Source organism: Nicotiana attenuata, unplaced genomic scaffold (genome assembly GCF_001879085.1).
Source record: "Nicotiana attenuata strain UT unplaced genomic scaffold, NIATTr2, whole genome shotgun sequence".
In the NCBI taxonomy this organism is placed as follows: Eukaryota; Viridiplantae; Streptophyta; class Magnoliopsida; order Solanales; family Solanaceae; genus Nicotiana; species Nicotiana attenuata.
In genome coordinates, this window is record NW_017672907.1 from 1 (window position 1) to 13,428 (window position 13,428).

Below are 13,428 nucleotides of genomic sequence, written 5' to 3' on the forward strand. Positions count from 1 at the left end.
ATATATAACTGCACAGGTTTATCTAGAGTCTGGTCCTAGCCTCGCCACTACCTCGCCGGGGTTAGGCCAGGCACTTACCAGCACATGGGGCCGGTTGTGCTGATACTACACTCTGCACTGTGTGCAGATCCCGGAGCATCATTTGATCATCAGCAGTAGATCGGGAGCCATCCTTCAGTTCGCCGAGACTTCGAGGTAGCCCTGCTGGCGTCCGCAGGCCCGACGTCTCTTCTATCAGTTTTTATGTTCTGTTGTCATTTGTACTCGAGACAGACTATGTTCTTTTCTTTCAAACACTTATTTGTAGTAATCCTAGACAGTCCGTGGATGTTGTGATACCAGGTTCTGGTTAGAGGCATGTGTTGGTCTTCAGGATATTGGTTTTATATTTTGTTTAAGACTTCCGCTAAATTTCATATTCTGCTGTTATTTAATTGTTTATTTCTTGTTAATTGAATTGGTTAAAAAAAAAGAATTAAAAACAAAAAGAGTTAAAGATTTTAAGTTCGTGGCTTGCCTAGCTTCTACGAGTAAGCGCCATCACGATTCCCGAGGTTGGGAAATCCAGGTTGTGACAAGTTGGTATCAGAGCTCTAGGTTACATAGGTCTCACAATTCACGGACGAGCTTAGTAGAATCTGAGGGATCGGTACGGAGACGTCTGTATTCATCCCCTAGAGGCTACAGAGTTAGGAGGAGTTTCACATTTGTTCTTTCTTGTCGTGCGGTTTGGTTTGTCAATGCTAATTGAATTTCTACTCTGTTCTTTCGCAGATGGCAAGAACACGCGCTTTCTCATCTACCGATCAGTAGTCCGAGCCCCTAGCAGCTCCCACGAGGGGTAGAGGGCAAGGCCGAGGCCGTGCTAGAGGCCGAGGAGGGGGCAGAGCTTAGTCCAGGGCAGCAGCACCCGTAGCGGAGCCTCAGGTCGATTTTGATGACGAGGTTCCAGCCCCAGCAGTTCCGGTAGGCCCAGCTCAGGTTCCAGAGGGGCTTATTGCCACCCCAATCCTTCAGGATGCTCTAGTCCGTCTAGTGGGCCTTATGGAGAGTGTTACCAGAGCAGGTTTACTTCTTGTAGCACCAGCCGTCTCTCAGGCTGGAGGAGGAGCCCAGACTCCTGCTACTCGCACTCCGGAGCAGGTAGCTCCCCAGGTTCAAACTCCAGCAGTTCAGCCAGTTGGAGCAACTCAGCCGGGCGTGGTAGCCCAGGCCGGTGATGGAAAACTATGTTTGCCGATGCTTTGTGGAGATTGGACGGGTTCACCAAGCTCTTTACTACTACCTTCAGCGGTGCACCAACCAAGGAGCCCCAGGATTATCTAGACAGCTGCCACGAGGTTCTTCGGAACATGAGTATTGTTGAGACTAATAGGGTTGATTTTGCTACATTTCGCTTGTCTGGATCCGCCAAGACTTGGTGGAGGGATTATTGCTTAGCTAGACCAGCAGGATCGCCAGCCTTGTAGGAGCAGTTCACGCAGCTATTCCTGGAGAAGTTTCTCCTTATTACTCAGCGAGAGGCCTATCGGAGGCAGTTCGAGCGCCTTCAACAGGGATCCATGACAGTTACCCAGTACGAGACCAGGTTCATTGATTTGGCTCGCCATGCTCTTATTATACTTCCCACTGAGAGGGAGAGAGTGAGACGGTTTATTGATGGACTCATCCAACCGATTCGTCTTCAGATGGCCAGAGAGGCTGGGAGTGAGATATCCTTCCAGGAGGCGGCCAATGTGGCCCGGAGGGTTGAGATGGTATTATCACAGGGGGGTGGTCATAGGGCAGACAAGAGACCCCGTCAGTTAGGCAGATTCAGTGGTGCCTCGTCTGGAGGCAGGGATTCGTATGATAGAGGTCATCCTCCTAGGCCCTTTCAGTCAACACTCCAGGTTTCTCACGGTGCTTCAGGTGGCCGTGGTTCTCACATGCACTATTCTGATCAGCAGCCCTACAGTGCACCGCCAGGTCCTATTAGTGCACTGCCGCTTCAGAGTTTCCGGGGTGGTCATTCAGGTTGACCGGGTCAGCAGTCTCAGCAGCCGAGGGCTTGTTACACTTGTGGTGATACGGGTCACATCGCTAGGGTTTGCCCTCGAGCACCGAGTAGCTCTCAACATCAGGGTTCCCATGCCATGGTTCAGGCACCAGGTGTTCCACAGCCCGCCCAGCCAGCTAGAGGTGGGGGTAGAGGTGCTAGAGGTGGAGGTAGAGGTACTAGAGGTGGAGCTCAGGCCGCTAGAGGTGGAGGCCAGCCAGCAGTAGACCGACCCAGAGATGTGGTTCAGGGTGGTGGGGCCCAGCCCCGATGTTATGCTCTTCAAGCCAGGCCCGAGGCTGAGGCCTCAGATTCAGTCATTACATGTACGGTTCTGGTTTGTATAGAAATGCTTCAGTATTATTTGATCTGGGGTCTACGTATTCGTATGTGTCATCTTATTTTTCCCCGTACCTGGTCATGCCTAGTGATGCATTGAGTGTTCCTGTTATGTGTCTACACCGGTGGGTGACTCTACTGTGGTCGATGGAGTCCATTGTTCTTGTATTGTAGTGATTGGGGGTCTTGAGACTCGTGTAGACTTGTTGCTTTTAGACATGGTTGACTTCGATATTATATTGGGGATGGACTGGTTATCACCTTACCACGCTATCTTGGACTGTCATGCCAAGACTGTGACCCTAGCTTTACCGGGTATGCCTCGTTTAGAGTGGAGAAGGACTCCCGGTCATTCTACCCGCAGTGTTATCTCGTATGTGAAGGATCGGCGTATGGTCGGGAAGGGGTGTTTGGCTTATTTAGCCTATGTTCGTGATTCTAGTGCTGAGGTTCCCTCTATTGATTCTGTGCCCGTTGTTTGTGAGTTTCCTGAGGTTTTCCCTTCAGACCTGCCGGGTATGCCAACCGATAGGATATTGACTTTTGCATTGATCTGGTACCGGGCACTCAACCCATTTCCATCCTGCCGTATCGTATGACGCCGCCTGAGTTGAAAGAGTTAAAAGAGCAGTTGCAAGACTTGCTTGAGAAAGGTTTCATTAGACCCAGTGTTTCGCCTTGGGGTGCGCCGGTGTTATTTGTTAAGAAGAAGGATGGATCAATGAGAATGTGTATTGATTACAGGCAATTGAACAAGGTTACAGTCAAGAATAAGTATCCGCTGCCGAGGATTGATGATTTGTTCGATCAGCTTCAGGGTGCCAAGGTATTTTCAAAGATTGACTTGAGATCTGGCTACCATCAGTTGAGGATTAGGGCATCCGATGTCCCTAAGACAACTTTTCGCACTCGGTACGGGCATTATGAGTTTTTGGTTATGTCATTCGGGTTGACAAATGCCCCAACAGCTTTTATGGATTTGATGAACCGAATGTTCAGGCCTTATTTGGACTCGTTCGTGATAGTCTTCATTGATGATATATTGATATATACCGCAGCCAGGAGGAGAATGAGCAGCACCTTAGAGTGGTTCTTCAGACTCTGAGGGATAGTCGATTATATGCTAAGTTCTCGAAGTGTGAATTCTGGTTGAGTTCAGTTGCATTTCTAGGTCATGTTGTATCAGCAGAGAGTATTCAGGTGGACCCAAAGAAGATTGAGGCAGTCAAGAACTGGTCTAGACCAGCATCAGCTACAGAGATTCGGAGTTTCTTGGGATTGGCAAGCTACTATCGTCGGTTCGTGGAGGGGTTTTCATCTATTGCAACCCCGATGACCAGATTGACCCAGAAGGGTGCCCAGTTCAGATGGTCGGATGAGTGTGAGGTGAGCTTTCAGAAGCTCAAGACAGCTCTGACTACGGCACCGGTGTTGGTTTTGCCCACAGGTTCAGGGCCTTATACGGTTTATTGTGATGCATCTCGTGTTGGACTTGGAGCAGTGTTGTTTTGCCCAACACGAGAACGGGCTGTGGAACACCTGGTGCCTGAACCATAGCACGGGAACCCTGCTGCTGCGACTGAGTACCCACCAACCTCGGACAAGCCCTCCTGATATGACCATACTCACCGAACTCATAGCATCCACCTGAACGTTGCGGCTGAGGGAACTGAGACTGACCCTGGCGACCTGAATGACCACCCCGAAAACTCTGGAGCGGCGGTGCACTGATAGGAGCTGGTGGTGCACTGTAGGGCTGCTGATCAGAATACTGCGTGTGAGAACCACGGCCACCTGAAGCACCGTGAGAAACCTGGAGTGCTGACTGAAAGGGCCTAGGAGGATGGCCTTTATCATACGAATCCCTGCCTCCAGACGAGGCACCACCGAATCTGCCTGACTGACGGGGTCTCTTGTCTGCCCTGTGACCACCCCCTGTGATAATACCATCTCAACTCTCCGGGCCACATTGGCCTCCTCCTGGAAGGATATCTCACTCCCAGCCTCTCTAGCCATCTGAATACGAATCGGTTGAATGAATCTATCAATGAACCGTCTCACTCTCTCCCTCCCAGTGGGAAGTATGATAAGAGCATGGCGAGCCAAATCAATGAATCTGGTCTCGTACTGGGTGACTGTCATGGAACCCTGCTGGTGGCGCTCAAACTGCCTCCGATAGGCCTCTCGCTGTGTTATAGGGAGAAACTTCTCCAGAAATAGCTGCGTGAACTGCTCCCAGGTCAAGGCTGGCGATCCTGCTGGTCTAGCTAAGCAATAATCTTGCCACCAAGTCTTGGCGGATCCAGACAAGCGAAATATGGCAAAATCGACCCCGTTGGTCTCAACTATCCCCATGTTCCGAAGAACCTCGTGACAGCTGTCTAGATAGTCCTGGGGATCCTCAGTAGATGCACCGCTGAAAGTAGTAGTGAAGAGCTTGGTGAACCTGTCCAATCTCCACAAAGCATCGGTAGACATAGCTGCTCCATCACCGGCCTGGGCTACCACACCCGGCTAAGCTGCTCCAACTGGCTGAACTGCTGGAGTCTGGAACTGGGGAGCTACCTGCTCCGGAGTGCGAGTAGCAGGAGTCTGGGCTCCTCCTCCAGCCTGAGAGACGGATGGTGCTACAGGAAGCAAGCCTGCCCGAGTGACACTCTCCATAAGGCCCACTAGACGGACCAGAGCATCCTGAAGGATTGGGGTGGCAATAAACCCCTCTAGGACCTGAGCTGGGCCCACCGGAACTGCTGGGGCCAGAACCTCATCATCAAAATCAACCCGAGGCTCCGCCGCTAGTGCTGCTGCTCGGGGATGAGCTCTACCCCTACCTCGGCCGCTAGCACGGCCTCGCCCTCGCCCTTTGCCCCTCGTGGGAGCTGCTGCTGGGGGCTCGGGCTGCTGATCGGCAGATGAGGAAGCGCGCATTCTCGGCATCTGCGAGAGAACATAATAGAAATTCAATCAGCATTGAGAAACCAAACCGCACGACATGAAAGCAAAGATGTGAAATTTTCCTAACTTTGTAGCCTCTGGGGGATAAATACAGACGTCTCCGTACCGATCCCTCAGACTCTATTAAGCTTTTCTGTGAACCGTGAGACCCATGTAACCTAAAACTCTGATACCAACTTGTCACGACCCGGATCTCTCACCCCGGGGGTCGTGATGGCGCCTACTAATGTGAGCTAGGCAAGCCAATCCTTAAACCACTTACCTAATTATCCAAATATTTTCCTTTAACCAATTATATAGCGATAACATGATAACAGCGAAAATTCAACTTTAAACGAAAGACAACAATAAAATGAAATATCTGGAATCTCTGTCTATTACAATTACTCAAACCTTAACCATCCAAAACCTGGTGTCACAGTGTCACAGACAGTCTAAGATTCACTACACACAAAGTCTGAAGAAATAACAGTACACTATTTCTGAAATAAGAAAAATGAAACAGGGAATAGAAAATAGAGGAGACATCGGGCCTGCAGACGTCTGCAGGGCTACCTCAGAATCTCTGTGGACTGAGGGCTGACTCCCCAAGCGCTACTGCTCAAAAGCTGCTCCGGTATCTGCACATAGTGTAGAGTGTAGCATCAGCACAACCGACCCCATGTGCTGGTAAGTGTTTGGCCTAACCCCAGCGAGGTAGTGACGAGGCTAGGACCAGACTCCAGATAAACCTGTGCAGTTATATAACATACGGCGGAAAAATAACAGAAATAACTGTCTAAATAGGAGGGGGTACATGCTTCGGGGAAACATACCAAATCCAGCAGAAACTTAAAAGAAATATGAAAGAACAACTCAGAATCTACAACCCAACAATGATAATAACTCTGTTGCGGCGCGCAACCCGATCCAATATAACATTTAACACTGTTGCGGCGTGCAACCCGATCCAATATAACATTTGTTGCGGCGTGCAACCCGATCCATATTTAGATTTGTTACGGTGTGCAACTCGATCCATATTTAGTATTGTTGCGCGTGCAACCCGATCCATATATATATAATATCAACAACAACTATACCAAGTATCCCGGCAAGGGATCATCAACAACTACTCTGTCCCGGCAAGGGACTTAACAGTAAAATAAACACGTCCCGGCAAGGAGAATCAGCTATACCCAATCTTAACTCAACTTCTACTCATCTCAGATAACACTAATACCCAATCACAAGTACTTTCCAGGGAAACAAACTCAATCCTTAATCAATATCGAGGATCATCAATTAAAGCATCTGTAGTATCATTTAAGAACATAGCAAACTACGATTTAAGACTCACGGTCATGCTTGACACCAACGTATAGATACTCGTCACCATGCCTATACGTCGTACTCAACAAGAAACAATTAGCAAATAGGACTCAACTCCTAATCCCTCAAGCTAAGGTTAGACCGAACACAATTCACGCTTCAATTATAGCTTTACCCCTCGATTCCACCACCATCACTCGTATCTAGTCACAAGTTACTTAATTACATTAATAACCGCTAAATGAATCAATTCGAATGCATAAAAATGAATTTTCCAATGTTTTACCCAAAAAGTCAAATATCGCCCCCGGGCCCACATGGTCAAAACTCGAGGTTCGAACCAAAACCCGATTACCCATTCCCCCACGAACTCAAATATATAATTTGTTTTGAAATCGGACCTCAAATCGAGGTCCAAATCCCCATTTTTAAAAACCTAAGGTTCTACCCAAACACCAATTTCCCATGAAAATCCTTGATTTAAGTTGAAATCATGTTAAAAGAGGCTAAGAATTGAAGAAAGTTAGTTAAAAATGACTTACAATTGATTTGGAGAAGAAGGAATTCTTGAGAAATCGCTTAGGTGTGTTTGTGTTTGAGAGAATATGAAAAATGGGTTTTAAAATCGGCTAAGTATAAAAAATTGCAGGTCTCAGATGTGGGAATTGCGAACAGGGGTTCGCAACTGCGAACCCTTCAGAAATGCTGGACCTTCGCATTTGCGAAAGAAATGTCGCATTTGCGACTTGGGAATTGCGAACACAGGGCCGCATTTGCGACCCAAAGCTGACTAGAGGAGTTTCGCATTTGCGATCATAAACGTCGCTTTGCAACTGGTCCTTCGCATTTGCGAGCCAATTGGTCGCATTTGCGATCAGGCCTGCCTAGGTCCCATTTTCGCATTTGCGATGGAGGTCTCGCATGCGAAGCCTGCAGACCTGAATCACACCAGCAAATTTTTAAGTTCAAAATGCACCCCGTGGTCTATCCAAAACTCAACCGAGCCCTCGGGGCTCCAAACCAAATATACGCACAACCTCAAAAACATCCTACAGACTTATTCGTGCACTCAAATCACCAAAATTACATCTTGAACATCGAATTAAACCTCAAGATCAAAGAATTTTTCTTAAACTTCATAAAACATCAACTTTAGCAATTTAGGTCCGAATCACGTCAAACGACATTCGTTTTTTACCAAATTTTACAGAAATGTCTTAAATCATATATAAAATCTGTACCGGGCGCCGGGACCAAAATACGGGCCCAATACCATCATGTTCTAATCAAATTTCCTTAAAAAATTTCAGAAAATAATTTCCTTTAAAAATTCATTTCTCGGGCTTGGGACCTCGGAATTCGATTTCGGGCATACGCCCAAGTAGTCAAAATAGCACGGTATAGCCAGTTTTCGCACTGGTTAATCAAAAATAGCCAGCGTTTACCAAGTCAATGAAAAATAGCCACTATTTTGCTGCAACAGAGACCGGTCCCGTATAATATACGGGAGTTCGGTGCATTTGTGTACGAACTCCAGCATATTATGCTTGACCGGTATACTTTGCTGACTCCTGTATAATATACGGGAGACTGGAGCACCGGTGCTCCAAACTCCAGTATATTATACTGGACATTTATACTTGCTGGAACTCCAGTATATTATGCGGGAGTTCCAGCATAATTATACTTGAACTCCCGCATATTATACGGGAGTTCCAACATAGTTATCCTGGAACTCCCGTATAATATGCTTTTCGCTCAGATTTATCTTTACATGAAAAGTGGCTAAATTTCGATTACTTTTGAAACTGGGCTATTTTTGAATGACCAGTTATAAATCTGGCTATTTTTAAATTTTTCCCGCCCAAGTCCCGTATGTTCCTACGGGCCCGGGTCCGTTTACCCAAAACGTTGACCGAAGTCAAATTAATTCATTTATTAGCCAATTTTTATCATTTTCACAGATTTTTATATTTAAGCTTTCCGGCTACGTGCCCGGACTGTGCACGCAAATCGAGGTGACTCCTAATGAGATTTTCGAGACCTCGGAGGCATAGAATTTAATTTAAAAACAAGTGATGACCTTTTGGGTCATCACATGCTGGTTCAAGGCGTGCCAAGAAAGGCTCATCAATTCAAGAAGCATCGGTGTCAAGTAACCATCTAACAAAAGATCCTCAGGTCTGCGCCAAATCAAGCAACTCCGCTTTACCAGTTACAACTGCAAGTCAGTTTCCCTCTTCTGGCGATTCCTCCCAAATGAGTCCCGTATCCTCCATTAACTGTTAGTTACTTCTTAGCTAGATATGTGAAGGGTGGCTTTATATCCCTTTGGGCTAAAGTTTATCTTACCGATTGGCAAATTCTCCAGCATTGATGCTTAATTTTCTTTTATCGAAATTCTCACATTTTTCTCTTTATTAAACATGTGTTTATCTTGCCTGAATATTGCAGGTGTCAAAGTTGCAGAACATAAAAGCTAATATTGTTTGTGACTCAACCCCTTAGCTAAGACGAACATCATCCTTTGATAGAACATGGGAAGAAAACGTTGCTGAATCTGTTACTGATGAACTTATGCTGCAAATGTACTCCTCAAGTGTTACTTCTTCAACAAGTGAGCCCTTTGCCGGTATTGAGTAGCCAGATGAAGGTAACAGAAACAAATCCAAAGAATCAAAACTAATTAAGTCTGGCCCCTCCTCTCATGAAGAGAAAAAGGTGGGCAAGACACAGGATGAGAAAAAATCTAGGCCTCGAAGAATGAGAGAGTTCCTCAATATCAAGATTAGTCAGGTCAGTCCATTATGTGGGCTAATAACTTATTGTAGCTTCGTCAGTTTGTTTGTTTTCGGAACTAATACAAGTTTGATATGCATGAACTAGGTTGAGTTACATGTTACATATGAAGGATAAAGATTTGCTGTGAGTGATTTAAGATTACTGATGGATACATTCCATCGTGTTGAATTTACTGGAACCTGGCGGAGGCTATTCTCAAGAGTTAAGAAACACATCATATGGGGAGTCCTAAAATCAACAAGAATGCAGGTTAGTTTCTTTGAAATTATATTTTTCCAATTTCCATTATCTGTAATCATTCAATATTTGACCACATTAAATATCTTTATCTGTTGCTGTATGATAATCGGTAATAAGTATCTCCAGACTCATCGACTACCTCAAGAGGACTAACACTTCAGTGACCATGTCTTTTATACTAATGCAGGGCAAGAAGTTTAAAGATAAAGCACATAATCAAAGGGAAGCTGGTGCTGCTGGTGTCCCCGATATTGATCTTAATCTCAGTGATAGTGATGGTGGTTCAGCCGGAAAATCCGAGCAGAACCCTTTATCCTGGCCTAAGCAACCCCCTGAGGGTGCAGGTGATGGTTTTGTCACCTCTATAAAAGGCCTTTTCAATTCTCAGCGCAGAAAGGCCAGGGCTTTCGTGCTTCGGACAATGAGGGGTGAAGCAGAAAATGAGATACCTGGTGACTGGAGTGAAAGTGAGGCAGAGTTCTCTCCCTTTGCCAGACAACTAACCATAACAAAAGCCAAGAAGCTCATTAGACGGCATACAAAGAAGTTTCGTTCTAGAGGACCAAAAGGTTGGCAGAGCTTTTTCCATGTTGAAAGTATCCTGTTCTCTCTTTTATGGTCCTATTGTTTTCCTCTTGGAAGAACTAATGTAGGATGCCATTCTGTGCTCTCTGTTGTGCTAAAGCCAGCAGAACTGGCATTAATAGCTTTCTAATAGGCCCAGCATTTTATGATGTCTAGATTGCTTAGTCACAGTTGATATTTTAGTCCTCTGGTTTTGGGCCAGTTTGGCTGACAGTGTGGTCGTATTAATTTTAAGCTATGCTACAAAGTATCAGTAATATTGGTTACTGACACAAGTCTTTCTTTCCAGGTTTATCTTCTCAACAAAGAGAATCACTTCCTTCATCACCAAGAGAGACCACCCCATTTGAAAGTGATTCATCAAGTGAATCTTCGCCTTATGAGGATTTCCACGAGTTGCTGAACTTGAGACATTGAAAGCACGTATTTTATGGGATCCAAAGTGGATTGGAACAATCCTCGGTTATATGCAACATTCTGCTATTATAGCAATTCCAATTGATTAGGATTTGCTGAGATTCTTGTCTCCTGCTTAGACAGTATGAGATGCCTACATGTTATTCCAAAATAAGAACAGGCAAGAATTGCGAGAATATGCAGAAGTCTACAATTATTAACATTTCAATGCCTTCTTAGAGCTCTGGATTCATCATAGAAATAGAGCAAAGGTGANATTCCTCAGCATCACTAGTATACTCGAAACCAAAGACTAGAAACCTTACAAGGAGGAAATGGATCTAACCATTTTTATAAAGGTAAATACCTTTTCAAATTAAATTCTAGCTGTCTACATGCCACGTAATCCCATTTTCACTTTCCCCAGTTCCCAGATATCATAGTGGAAAAGAGTTTGTGCCACATACACTGGTACAACACAAAAATATTTACCTTCGCAAAGCAAGACATATTACTAGGTCGACATTCCACGTTACATAATATTCACATTATATATTAAGTGCCATGTAGTGCGGCTGTAGCTAGCAGAGAAGCAGGGGAAAATCCTTAAAATTCAAAGGATTTACAAGCTGCGGGGGAAAAACATGGATTTGTTTATGTACACACGTCTGATAAATGTGAATCAGTTACACTATTGAATTTGTGACCACTATATCTAAAAGCTTAAACTTTTAGAAAGGTACATTTTTATTTACCTAGTTATACCTTCAATGTACCCTCACGTGCAAACTTGATACACCCCGACATTTACCTATTTCATCTAGACCATTCACAAGAAGCCAAGCAAAGGAGTTGCAGGATCTTGGATTATTGATTATGAAGCTTAAAGCATCCGAAGGAGTTTTAGAGAAGTCTCATACACATTACAATGTGTTCCAGTGGTTTCAAGACCAAGACTTGAGGCAAGAGGATGAACTTGGAGTAGGGTCTACCCAAAGTGGCCAATTTTTATTATAAGTCACTCTTTAAGGCTATTTTAGGAATTCCTTATACCTAAAATAACAATAGTATAAATAGCTAAGCATTAGTGCCTTTAGAATTAGACTTGATGAATGATAAAACTTGAACACATGCAAGTCTCACACTCTTTCCTTATCTTTTAATTAATGCATTTATGTTTATGCCTTTAATTCCTTTATTGCTTTGTTTATGCTTTCATTAGTGCTAAATTGGTCTTAGTTGGTGAGCAATTAATAGTGAATGCTTAATTTCTTAATTACTTTATCCGGGTTTTCAAGAGTTGCCAATCTCTTGAGGGTTTTCATAGCTTAGGGTTACAATTGATTGAGTTCATAGAGGTAATTAGGCTTCAGAGCCTAATTGGTTCTTGTTCTTCCAATCAGTTGTAGGTCTAGCTCTTATTGTTGATTCCGTGTATTTTGTCATATCCGTGTTAGGGTTCATAGTTCGTATCATCTTGGTATCAGAGCGGAGGTCAAGGATTTGTCTATCAATCCTTGAGTTTTGTTTTGATTATCATTAAATCAGAAAATCACAAAAAAAATTGAAAAAATAGAAGAAAATTATTTTGGGTTACTGTTCATCCGTGCTCTGTTTTGTTTCCAGAATTAGAACTTCGCTACTGTTCCTAACACTACTGTTCGAAATACCTTCTAAAATTCTGAAAACTTCTGAAGATTTGAGTATCGATCGATTCGTAGCTCGAGTAATTACTGGTTTGAGTTTCGATTGAAGCTGGGTTTGAGCTTCTGAACCCTAAGACGACGTGAACAAGAAGAGTTGAAAAATTTGGGGATTTGCTCCGAATCGAAATTTTGAGCTCGAAATTGATTGGGTGTTATTTCTATTCATTGTTAACGTGATTCTGAACTCGTGATTGAAGATTGAGATCGATTTGAGCTGATTTTCTAGGGTTTTGGGTCGAAAATTTGAACCGATTGTGCGAAGAAGAAGACGACCTAGGGTTCGTCGATTTTCTGAGTGTTTGAACAAATTGATTTCGAAATTCTGTTCGAGCTGTTGTCGAGAGTTTGTGGCTAGAGTTTGGGTCCAGTAGATGACGTTTTGAGTGAGGTTTACCAGAAGAATTTGAGTAGAGCTTGAATCAGTCGAAGAACACTTGTTTCGATTGAAGAACTTCTCGAACTGATACGAGTCGATTCGAGCAGCTGGTAAATCGAAGAAGAACATTTGTAGAGCTTATTCGAATTGCTTGTAGGTTGAAGTATTTTTGGAGTCAATTCTCTCAAGAAGACGAAGAACAGCATCCACTGATTCGCAACTAAAAAATTGCAGCTGTGTTCTCCATTTTTTAGGACTCGTTTGCAACTGAATTATCGCCACGAACTTCAATTCATTCATCGCAACTATTCAGGTTTTGATTTGCACAACTTTGCTGCCCAGTTGCTGCATCTGTGAGCTGCTGAAACCTGGAGTTTTGGACTAGCATTAGAGCAAAGAAATCTGCCCTGTTTCTGCAGTTTTGGAACAATATCAGAGGACTGAAAATTTTTCCCACTTTCAACTGTTTTTGGTGCTTCAGCTACTGCACAGTTTGAGCTGAATTTCTGCCCTGTTCAGCTGCAGTTTTCTGGATAGTTTGGACAGAAATTTCTGGACTATTATTTCTCCATAGTTTGAGCTGGTTTTCTGCACAATTTGAACTGAACAGGTCTGCTGAAATTTGTACAGTATTCTACACAGTTTCTCCACCAATTCGAGCTGCTGAAATTTGCAGCTTG

General features: G+C 44.3%; 1 protein-coding gene across 1 annotated transcript; it reads left to right on the plus strand.

Annotated features, from left to right (window-relative positions):
* The first annotated feature begins 9,851 nt into the window (after positions 1 to 9,851).
* Positions 9,852 to 10,687, plus strand: LOC109214892 (protein SABRE-like). Its single transcript, XM_019378855.1, has 2 exons — positions 9,852 to 10,254; positions 10,560 to 10,687. Exons 1-2 carry the CDS (start codon positions 9,852 to 9,854, stop codon positions 10,685 to 10,687), a joined length of 531 nt encoding a protein of 176 aa, XP_019234400.1.
* The last annotated feature ends 2,741 nt before the right edge of the window (positions 10,688 to 13,428 follow it).

Bases quoted from the DNA above. Each gene is read 5' to 3' on its own strand.
- LOC109214892 (XM_019378855.1), top strand. From the start codon at position 9,852: ATGTCTTTTATACTAATGCAGGGCAAGAAGTTTAAAGATAAAGCACAT. The intron at 10,255-10,559 runs GTTGGCAGAGCT...CTTTCTTTCCAG, and splicing joins TCGTTCTAGAGGACCAAAAG to GTTTATCTTCTCAACAAAGA.